Genomic DNA, 11,279 nt, shown 5'->3' with positions numbered 1-11,279 from the left:
TTAAAATTTATATTTACACAACCAGATAATACAATTATTGTGTGTTGTAATTAAATATCCATAATTATTAGCCTATTACTAATTTAAACTCCAGTCCAGCGGGTGTCCGTCTTGTTTCTAAACGTTTACCAACCGCCACAAAACCGCACCAGAGAAGAAGAAACGAAGACGCGGCTAGTGAGCTAGCCTAGCTGCAGGCGTTATTTAGCGAAATATGGCTGCTGTGCTCCCCGTCAGACCGCCCTGCGACAGCAACCCAGCTACTCCCGGAGCACAATCTATTAAGGTACACATCTGTACTCCCTAAAAACCCGGAACCACTAACAGCTCTGTTCCCGGAGCTCTGCGCGGTTGCTGGCTGAGCTAACAGCTAGCTGGCTGTCCAACGGCCACCTCCGTCCATGAATGGCAACTGTTAGCCACTTTAGCATCGCCCCTTTGTTTTCAGCTGTGCGGTGAATGATTAGCTCTGTTGTTCAGCGTGTGTTTACCTGTGGTGGTTGTAAACTGAGACCTGTGTCCTTTTTGAAATGTCTAAGTAAGAAATATGACGTTTAATATTGTATTACGAGTGGTTTGACCATTTCTCTCCGTCCTTACTGTCACTGTGTTTCTTTACCAGCTGTGTATGTAAACTCATGCTTTTGTTTTGGTATGATACAAGCACAATACGCAATTAGATCTCACCCTCTTATTAGTGATGGGCAGTAGATTTTCATACTGATCCACCAATTCAACGACAGGTTTGTTCCAAAAAGTGATTGCAGGAGCCATTGTCCAAATGTCTGTATTATTTCACATGCCCAGTGCCCTGCATTAGTCTTTTTTTTTTTACTGGTTGAAATAGCGTCATAGGAATTTTTTTTCAACTCACATATTTCCACCTGCTTAAAAGTGATTTGGTTTCATGTATTAGGGTCATATTTGAGAGATTGTAGCCCATAGAATAATTAGAAAAGAATGGACAATCCTCAAATCATGTTAATAACAGTTCAAACTAGTATGTCAGGCATGTCAAACATGTGTAGCCTGAACATCAAAAATAATGCTATCGTGTTGGATCAGTAAATATTAGGCCTGTTGTAAACTGCAATTTTTTGTCACCATTATTCAGTTAGAAGAAAAGTTTCACAGAGACACACTTCTACTGTAATTATGGACATAAAGTTTGGTGTATATGCTCAGTATGACTATTTGATCCAGATAAAGCAGGGGCAGATGTTTAATAATGCATTGATCTGGATTTAACAAGGAGTACACAGCTTCTGACAGGCAATCTCTTTTTAACAAAACATTCAATTGCAGGTAGTGAAAAGATTTTAGTGTATATGTCTACTGCATTAGCTCTTGTCATTGTTATTAAAAGACACTTGTTCACAGCCTAAATCACCAAAGAGGAAAGTTTTTGAATAAAATTTACTCCAGACATTCATGCAGATTAAATGCTAATGTTTCTACCTTCCCAGAAAACATTTTCAAGTTTAACGTGCTGCATGTCCGATTTCATGTCCAAAAAGTGGTGTTGAACTGTACAGATGTTTCTAAATATACACTATTTGTTTAATCAGAGGTTGCGTGTTACATATAATTCAAGCAGCAATACCATATATACATGGCTGTAGGGATTTTTGACTTTTGACAAGCAGCTATGGCTGTTTCCAATTCCTGATCCTTCGGTCTGTCTTTCATCCACATCCACTGAGAATGAAGACATTAAAGAAACATTAAGCTAATCTTAAAGAAATACTGCATTGTACTGGCCTTAATCATAGAGTGGGACAGCAACATGAACATTGTCCAGTCATTATACAATAAACACCCTGTGAATGTGTCCCATTTGCCCAAACAAAAAAAAAAAAAATAAAAATTGAGAGCCCTGTTCTTTTGTTTATTCATTTTCATTTTTTTGTGTGTGAGCATAAGCATACTGTGTTGATTCAAAAATATTTTTTTTCTTTCCCCCTGTAGGAAGATGTAATAGAAGAGGAGTCCAATGATGGCAGCCAGCCTCCTAAGAGAAGGAGGATGGGTTCAGGCGACAGCTCCCGAAGCTGTGACACCTCCAGTCAAGAGCTTGGGTAGGCTGGCTTCATTCTCGGCATGGAGCAATAATGTGACATTCCCATTGCGATAAGATGGCCAATTTTATGTTGTTATGGTACAATATATTTTCACTAATTGTGCACCCCCGAAATGTGTTTGTTGATACATATTTTCATTATTAATGATAAACCTGACAGACGTAACTGTCAGTATGGAGCCCTCCTTTGTCTTTGGTGTTCCCCTTTTCTTAATTTTTTAAGACATTATTTCTACATTTTTTTCTGAAATTTGATGTTGCATCTTAGAACCTGACAGTCTCTGCTGACATCCCATAACAGTATTTATGCCCATAAAGAGATGCCACAGATGATTCATCATTTAAACAGTTGCTAATGCTCAACCCACCTCTCCTTCTAGTCTGACATATTTCCCAGCAGAAAACCTGACAGAGTACAAGTGGCCGCCAGATGACACAGGAGAGTATTACATGCTGCAGGAACAGGTCAGCGAGTATCTGGGAGTTACATCATTCAAGAGGAAGTATCCTGGTAAGAACTGAAGTATATTTTTAGAACAGTCTGCTGTTTAAGTGTAGATTCTGATATTAGTGAGAAATCATTGGACAATCTCTTTTTGGAAACACAAGTGTATTGTATTGTTAATGTGTCAGATTCTGTAATGAAATATAATTATTTTTTAAGAGAAGAGAAAGCTTTAAACAATAATACTTGTCCAGTCATGTTTTGCCTCCTTGTTCTGTCTACCAGTGATGTGTTTTTTTTATTCTTTTGTAGATATGGAAAGGAGAGACTTGTCCCACAAGGAGAAGCTCTACCTTCGTGAACAGAACGTCATCACTGAAACACAGTGCACTTTGGGTAGAAACCAATCCTAAAACACAGCATGCACTATAGTTTTACACACATTCCTAGGATTTTCTTAATATATTACATTTAGAATGCAGATTGCAGCTGTGAACTCGATGCAGGGTGTTTACTGTCTGTGAATGTTTGTCTCCAGGTCTGACAGCTCTGCGGAGTGATGAGGTGATAGATCTGATGATAAAGGAGTATCCCACCAAACACTCAGAGTATTCAGTCATACTGCAGGAGAGGGAGCGGCAGAGAATAGCAAAAGAGTACTCTGTGAGTACACAAACCACTTTTATTGCATTTCATGAAAAATACCTGCATACATTAATGTATTTACTGAATAGTTATGTTCTTTGTCGTCCTGTCATAGCAAATGCAGCAGCAGAACCCTCAGAAGGTGGAAGCCAGCAAGGTTCCTGAGTACATAAAGAAGGCAGCGAAAAAAGCTGCAGAGTTCAACAGTAATTTCAACAGGGAGCGTATGGAAGAGAGGAGAGCCTACTTTGACCTCCAGACTCATGTAAGCGCAGTTTAAAAATACAGTTGATGCAGTGATTTCTTTTCAGACATTTAGTAAAGAGGCATTGATTCATCGTTGGCTATGTTTTTAGTTGAATTTTTGACGTCTGTTCTGTTGTTTTCCGTTGTCCCAGATTATCCAGGTGCCCCAGGGCCGGTTCAAGGTGCTGGCTCCAGAACTAACCAGAACAGGGCCCTACCCTGTAGCTCTCATACCAGGACAGTTCCAAGACTACTACAAAAGGTACATTAAAGTTTTCTTCTTTTCTATTCAGAGTAACCAACTCAAAGCCAATTGTTAAATTTTCCTGAGTGAAAGTAGCCTCAAAGCAGCTTTTATTACCTGTTGTTGTGCTGAGTGTTTAGCACTCATCAATCGTTGTTTTGTACATTGCAGGTATTCTCCTAATGAGCTGCGATACCTGCCGCTGAACACAGCTCTGTTTGAGCCTCCACTGGACCCAGAGCTTCCTGCGCTGGACTCAGAACCTGACTCAGACGATGCTGAGGATGGCAAAGATGACAAGAAGAACAAGAACTCATCTGTAAGACATTAAGCTGCACACAGACTCAGAAATGTTTGCACTGTGTCTGATCAGACATTCATCCAGCATAAGTAACACATGTTTAATGGAAGCGTACTGTGCAGTTAAGCCAGTACCTGTGTGACAGATTGCAGATCTCATGTCAAAATCACTACCCTCCACTATACACAAGTCAGAGATTTTTGAAACACATTCATTTGCACCAGTGTGATACTTTTGTCCTTAACTAGATCTCCACCCTCCTCTGTTACTGTACAGGACAGTTCTTCAGGCAACACATCAGACGTGGAGAGTCAGGAGGGCGGAGGCGGACAGGGCCACAAGTCCAAGGCCAAAGACAGAACATCAACTCCGGGCAAAGACGGCAACCAGCGCCATTCTGCCTCCCACAAAGCCACCCCAGGGTACAAGGTAGAGGACAAAACCACCTGAACTCTTCTCCAACAACAACAGCAGCACTTTTCTACCCCCTCCTCCTCTTTCTACTACTACCACTCCCTTACTCCATCCATCCCGCCACCCCTCCCTAGCTTTCTTCACTTTGTTCTCCGGCTTCTACAGTTTGTCAGCTTTTCAGCTGGGACAACCTGATCCACACAGACACACACACAGACACACACTGGGGGTCCTGTCTGCAGTTTTTGTTTTTATGATTGCCACGTGGCTTTTTTTCCCTCTTCGTACCAGACTGTGAGCAATAAGAACATTTTAAAGGAACAGTTCACCCGTTTCTTTTTCACTGCACTTTCACCTGTTTTGGTTTTTCAGTGAAGACAAATTTGAACTTTAAAAGTTTTTCCTTTTGATTGTCTTCAATATACCTCTTGTCTGTCCTCACTTGTCAAAAAAAGATACTCCCAAGACAAGTAAGTGGATGTTTTGGCTGCTAGTTTTCCTTTTTCATTTTTGAAAAGAAAATTCTTTTTGTTACTCTGATATAGAAAATATAAACCATATGCAACTGTGGTTGCTTTTAAAAAGTAGTTGCTGTTAACACTAGAGGATTTTAACATTTATATCTAAAGTGTAGAAGACACTTAACCTTAATGTTTTAAGTGTGTATTGGTAAAATAACCTGCTTTGTTGATACACAGTGTGATATACTGTTAATAAGTATCAGACAGCTGTTTGACATGGGCATTACCTGTCCCTATAATGTCATCATGGAGAGACGAGGACTTGCTGACCTTGTTCACACTGTGGCTGAGCTGAGCTAGACGCAGTCGGCATGCTGCTGTCTGAGACGGACAAACCACACATCAGCTTTCCTTTCCCTGACACCCAGTAGTAGTACTTGTGCTCCATAAAAGTAGAGAATTTTATGTAAATGTTCGATCTGCTGTTGCCACATGATCCCCACAGCCCACTATGCACTTGTTGATTTGTGTTTATTTTTCCACTCTAAAACCTTGCAGAAAAAAAATCTGTTTTATTAGAGTTAAAGGGAGTATAATGGACCTGGGTATGTCTAGTTGAGCTCAGTTCAGCTTTGTGGTGTGGGCATGGTGGTCCTCGACTAGTGTCTGGTTAGCTGTTATAGGTTTCAGTGTGTTCATGTTTAACTTTGGCTTGACCTTTACTCATAAGATCATTTTGCATTTTGAGCCTGCAAACATGATATGTTGGGAGCCAGAAATCTCTAGAATTAGTCATTGACTTCACTGTGCTGTATCAATTTGTGATAAATTCCATACCCTATATGGAAATCAGTAAACTGGCCAAAGCAAAAAGCCTGTGGCAGTGTAGAGTTTAAATGTGCTTGTCTTTTGTTCAGTGGTAGAATTTAATGTCTTTTCAAAAAAAATCCCAGTAGATAAAAGACTGATTGGTCGTGTCTCCAAAAAAACAATATCACATTTGATGGCAAAACTTTCAGTCAGTGATGAAGGCCTCTAGCTGATTAACGTCACCTCGCTCTGGTCTGGCTCCCATCAACAGGACATACAGGTGCGGTTCAAGCTGACCTTCTGATTGGTCAAAACTCTCGAAACTTCAAAGTTTTTGAGTAGTGTGGTTTTTCACAAACAGCTCAGAAATTTTTAAAAAAAGTATTATGAACAAAAAAGTTGGAATTAGATTGATGACTCACTGCCTCTGTAGCAGCATTTTTGTTTAGATGTGATACATGTTGCATGTTATATACATTTATATTGCACCATTAATATCACTAATTAAGTTTAATGATTCCAGAAATTAATAATTTTGAAAGCTGTGGCTCCACAACCTTTCTGTAACTCACAGAAGGAGCTTAGAAAGTTTAATTATTTTATCTCTAATGCAAATTACAAATGAGGGCCAATAATTTTACTAGAATTCAGGTGAGAAGAAAGTTATAAAGCACAGCTACAAAACCTACTGCAGAAATCCCTTGACAGCGTAGAATTCATTACTTAAATGCCAATAAAAGCAAAAGCAAGATGCTTTTAGCTTAGGATGGTCCACTGATGTAAAATCTGTGGGTGAGTGTGGTCAGCCAGTATAAAGTTCACACCTTTCTCCTTTTGTATGTATACCTCTATGGCCAATTATAAGTACCTTGAGCAATATGATGCCACGTTATAGAACGCATACATACCTGAAAGTGAAAATTCTGACAGTTTTTTTTCTTATATGTGCCTAATATACAGTGTTTATTGTCCAAATTCAGTTAGTTGAGAATAAAAGGTTTCGAAGTAGTTGGATTCAGCCTCTGAAGTGCTCATTTTCAATTTCACTGTGTGGATGTATCCAGTGAGAGATGTTTTCACTGTCTAGGCATCACCCAGACTTATTAACCAATAGAAAATAGGCTACTGCTGGTAACATATGCACATCCTGCACCCACAAATACGTTTTTACAGTTGTCACTTTAAGTCGCAGTATGAACAAATCTGAAGTAATAATATAAATATTCCAGCCAGGTAAATTTTATAAACCTCTTAGTTTTAAGATAGAAAATCTACAAAAGCAGTTCAGGAGATTACATCCAGGTCTGTAGTTTCACACTTCCCTCTTCTGCTGCTGTCTTGCTCTTAGTTCTGTTCTCTGCTTTGTTTCTAGTGTTGAATTTTCATCATTATCAAACCATGTCTTCTATTGACCCATAGTTTTCTACCTTTTAGCTGTTAGGCATTGTCTGTTCATTTCCTGTCAGGGAGCATTTTCATGCAGGATGTCACACCATATTTTGAAGCATTCAAAGTAACTAGACATGATTTCGAATAAACAAAGAAAGGACACATGCTTTGTACATGAAAAACAGAAAACAAAGTGAATTTGTTCCATGAACAGACATTTGGTTAATGTGATTCTGACATAAAGTCAGTTTGGATGTATATGTCATTTTTGAAAAAACAAAATAAAATACGATCAAACTGATTTTAAGTCAGATTGCAGCTTTTAGTTGAGTAATCTGTCAAGACTTTTGTTTTCCTACTTATAGTACTGGAAGTAACCTCTCTGTGTCCTCAGTCTGTATGTCTACCTGTGTGATATCCTGATTTAAATGTTCCTAAGCCTCCTTATCTTTCTGCTCTTTCTGATTCTTTCCTCTCTGTCATCTTTTAATCTCTTTAGTAAATTTAACCTTCATAGAGAGAAATTAAAGAGTGGAATTTGATACAGTATATATATTTGTGAGATGGTATTGACCATTCTGACATGATAAACACTGGGAAATATTAAATGTGGTATTAAAAAAGGAGACCTTTACGATCCATACAGTCAGTCTGCTTTTATGCAACCTACCATTTAATAAGAGTGAAACAGCAGATGCCACTCACCATATGTTCCTGCAAGTCAACAACAGTTCTTCCTTGCATTCATACCCTGAGATATATTTTAATCTCTTGGTACTTGATATGCTTTTGCAGGGTTTCTTGTGGTGCTGTGATGTCCAGTAGTCTGTGATCTGTATTTCCAACAAAGACTCTGATCAGTTTTGTAGCCCAAAAAAACTAAAATAACAACATCTAAAGTACATTTGTCAACACTTTTAAGTGTCAGACTTGAGTTGGAAAGCGGCTTTGACTCCAGGTGATGAAATCTATGTTTCAAGTGTAAGAACAAGTCGACATATAAAGTCTGTACTTCACTCCTAAAAGTATAGGATTTCTTTACTAAGTGTTTGTTTTTCTCCCAGGCATTTAAAAATGCTGTGTACTGCTGTATTTCCATGACAACAGGACACTCGTGTGTGATTGGTTTTTATAGCATTATTCTGCCCTTGCAGCCTAAGGTCATTCCCAATGCTATATGTGGCATTTGCCAGAAGGGTAAAGAGGCCAACAAGAGAGGCAAACCAGAGGCTCTCATTCACTGCTCGCAATGTGATAACAGCGGTAAGTGCACACACTAATTTTATAGGGCAGTCTCCTGCTTGTTTGTTGTGTTTTTGTTTATTTATTTTTACTTTCTACAGTATTTGCTATACAACATTAGCACAATTCAGGCCCCATAATGATAGTGGTGTTCATATTTTTGATTGGTGTTGTTATCATACACTGATAGTTACTCTCACAATACCTTCAATGTCTATGGATCATCCTCATAAATAGTTAAGTGAGTTGTGTAATTGTCTATTAAATCACCAGCCACCTTCATGTCATTGTGTGTAAGCGTATCGTTTTATTGTGTTGATACTGCTGTGTCTAAACACACTGTGTTAATACTTAGACAGTAGAGTTTGTGATGTATATAATTGACTTTTCAGATGATTTGCCAATGATTAGGTGTACAGTTAGAAAATATGTTTGTTTTTCTAACACCTCAGTGCAGTTCTTTATCTGAAGGCTGTTATAAGCATTTGGGAAAATTAAAGAAGATTATGAAGATGAACCACAACATGTTAGTGTTTGCATCCGTCTATGAGAGCTCCACTAAAATAACAGAGCAGTGTAATTAATGTGTGTACATGGGCCTGTTCACATGATACTTTTGTGTCTCGCCATGTGTTTCTCTGTGTCTGCATGTGTTGTGTATTTATTTGTATGTGCCTCCGGCTCTTTTGCTTCTGTGCGCATGTCTCCGTGTCCGTAAACCTCAGGTCACCCGTCCTGCTTGGACATGAGCGAGGAGCTGGTTTCTGTGATCCAGACGTACCGTTGGCAGTGTATGGAGTGTAAGACGTGCACCGTGTGCCAGCAGCCTCACCACGAGGACGAGATGATGTTCTGTGACAAGTGTGATCGAGGTTATCACACATTCTGCGTGGGCATGGACTCCATACCTACAGGTGAGTGGATGAATGAACATACACACAGGTACAGAGATGGTTTGCTTTTGTATTTTTGTTGGTATCTGTTACTGATTCATTCTGTATGTTTCCTCAGGTCTTTGGGTATGTGAGGTTTGCGACAAAGATTTCACCACACCCAAGAAGAAAGGAGGAGCCAAAACACCTAAGAAGTCCAAGTCTGCTCAAAAATGACCCGCAAATTACGTTGATCATAGTACCTTGACCAAATGCTGCACACGTCAGTCATTCAACCAGCCGCAGAAGCTGTAACTCTTTAAAACATCAGATAATTGTTTATCCCAAAAGCTGTGCTGCAGAATGATAATCATAAAAGCCTAGTTTATGATCCAGAATAAATATATAACTAAACAAAAACCCTCTAGTGTTGCCTTCTATCAAATGTCAACAATCCAAACAAGATCTTAACTTGTTGCTCTCTATTGATTAGCAAACAACACAACAAACATATTAATCATTCCTGTGAACGCTGTGATGACATCAGGAAAGCGTAGGTAGAATTGAAATCATAATCAATTCCCATCTGTAAGCCAAACGTTTAGTTTATCTATGTGATTGCATATCAGATGTTCATCCAGATCAGGCATTAACGACCAGAGTGGCTCTGTTACAAAGTGATGGTCTGATCTCCAGACAAATAAATGGCATCAAATCCATCCAAATGTACCACACTAAATACTTCAACCATTAACTGTATCACAATATTCTTACCAGTGACTGGGGTTGTTTCTGTCTGGGTGTGTTTCTGCAGTGGCAAACTGCTGGGAAATTTTTTCAGATGAACAAATGGTGCTTTTCTGTACTACTGAAACAAGCGGTTCACAAGAGCTCACTGACTTCATTCAGTTTCTTTTTAAATGATGTTTTTGTATGTTTTGTATCTTATTACTTACAGTTTGTATTTTTTTAATAAGTTTTTATTTAACGAGGCAGGCCAGTAAAGATCAATCTTATTTAAGTGTCATCTGAAATAGTGACATGGTGCTTCTGATCCTGTGTAATGAAATGTAATAGACACTGGCTATGTTGACCTCATGGCTGCAGGAGTGAGTCTTGATTATCAAAACAAAGTGTCTCAGTCCTTTGTTGTTATTTTTGTACAAAAATGTAACCACTTGTAATTACTTTGAATTGTAATTACACTGCAATTCGCGTCACTCAACCTGATGATTAATTAATGTTTTTGCAATTACGGTAGCTTAAAATATGTTTTGTCCTTTTTTTTAAGATCATTTTTGTTTATTTTGAATTGTCCTGCAATAAGCAGGCTATTAAAGGAATATTTGTTGTTAATAATGTCATGGTCACTGATATCTGAAGTACATTTTCAATAAAACCTGCTTAAAAAGACTGATTCACACCTAATCTGTTGTGTATGACGTTACATGGAACCCTGGTCATTGACAATGTGGGTTTATTCTAGTCTGGTAGTATTTCTATACATTTGTCACAGGTTCTAACTTCAGTGCTACTTAGTTTTACCTTTAAAAGATATTATATCACAAGGTCTGGGAGTGAAGGAAATATAGAGAATGACCTACCAACCATATATGATATACTAATGCCTAATTGTGTATAAATGGGTTATAACTATGAGGTTTAAATTAATGACATCTGATTATTAAATGTCTCTCAGCCCTCAGAGGACAAGAGCATCATTATCTGTAGTGCAGTGAAAAGGCAGACACATACAGCCTATGTTTTATTGTGTTCTTGTAAATCTATTGTCTTAATAATTACAAAACTTTGTTTATTCCATTTTGGTGTCTACCCCGACCAAGGGACGTAATACCATGAGAAAACAAAGTCGCAATATGAAGCAAGCTTTATTGTCATAATTTTTGCCACTCGGTGGTTGCTTTGCTGTCAGTCATGCAGAATTCTGTGCGGAATTCAGATTTGTCACACATTTTTATCATGCCCTTTAGATATTTTATAGATAGTGTAATACCGGCAGTCAAGCAAACCCAAATCTGGACTAACAGATTTTTGGAATCTGCTATTGATAGATCTGATTTTTTTTTAGGATAAAACACCGCCTCGTCTCTGACATGTCCTGCTCTGCAT

At 38.5% G+C, this 11,279-nt stretch overlaps 1 protein-coding gene across 1 annotated transcript; it reads left to right on the top strand.

Annotated features, from left to right (window-relative positions):
* Nucleotides 1-127: 127 nt before the first annotated feature.
* On the top strand, nt 128-10,562 carry phf10 (PHD finger protein 10). Its single transcript, XM_023272996.3, has 12 exons — nt 128-286; nt 1,969-2,078; nt 2,461-2,591; nt 2,838-2,921; nt 3,064-3,188; nt 3,286-3,435; nt 3,569-3,678; nt 3,832-3,979; nt 4,238-4,390; nt 8,190-8,298; nt 9,003-9,191; nt 9,289-10,562. The coding sequence occupies exons 1-12, from the start codon at nt 215-217 to the stop codon at nt 9,384-9,386; spliced, it is 1,479 nt and encodes a 492-aa protein (XP_023128764.1). The 5' UTR covers nt 128-214; the 3' UTR covers nt 9,387-10,562.
* Nucleotides 10,563-11,279: the final 717 nt, after the last annotated feature.

The sequence above is a fragment of the Amphiprion ocellaris genome, chromosome 1 (assembly GCF_022539595.1).
Source record: "Amphiprion ocellaris isolate individual 3 ecotype Okinawa chromosome 1, ASM2253959v1, whole genome shotgun sequence".
NCBI lineage: Eukaryota > Metazoa > Chordata > Actinopteri > Pomacentridae > Amphiprion > Amphiprion ocellaris.
This window is presented reverse-complemented; position numbering and strand designations above follow the sequence as displayed.

Excerpts from the sequence above, each read along its gene's own strand:
- phf10 (XM_023272996.3), top strand. The coding sequence starts at position 215 with ATGGCTGCTGTGCTCCCCGTCAGACCGCCCTGCGACAGCAACCCAGCT. Across the intron at positions 2,922-3,063 it reads TGAAACACAGTGCACTTTGG|GTCTGACAGCTCTGCGGAGT; the intron begins GTAGAAACCAAT and ends GTTTGTCTCCAG. Across the intron at positions 9,192-9,288 it reads CATGGACTCCATACCTACAG|GTCTTTGGGTATGTGAGGTT; the intron begins GTGAGTGGATGA and ends ATGTTTCCTCAG.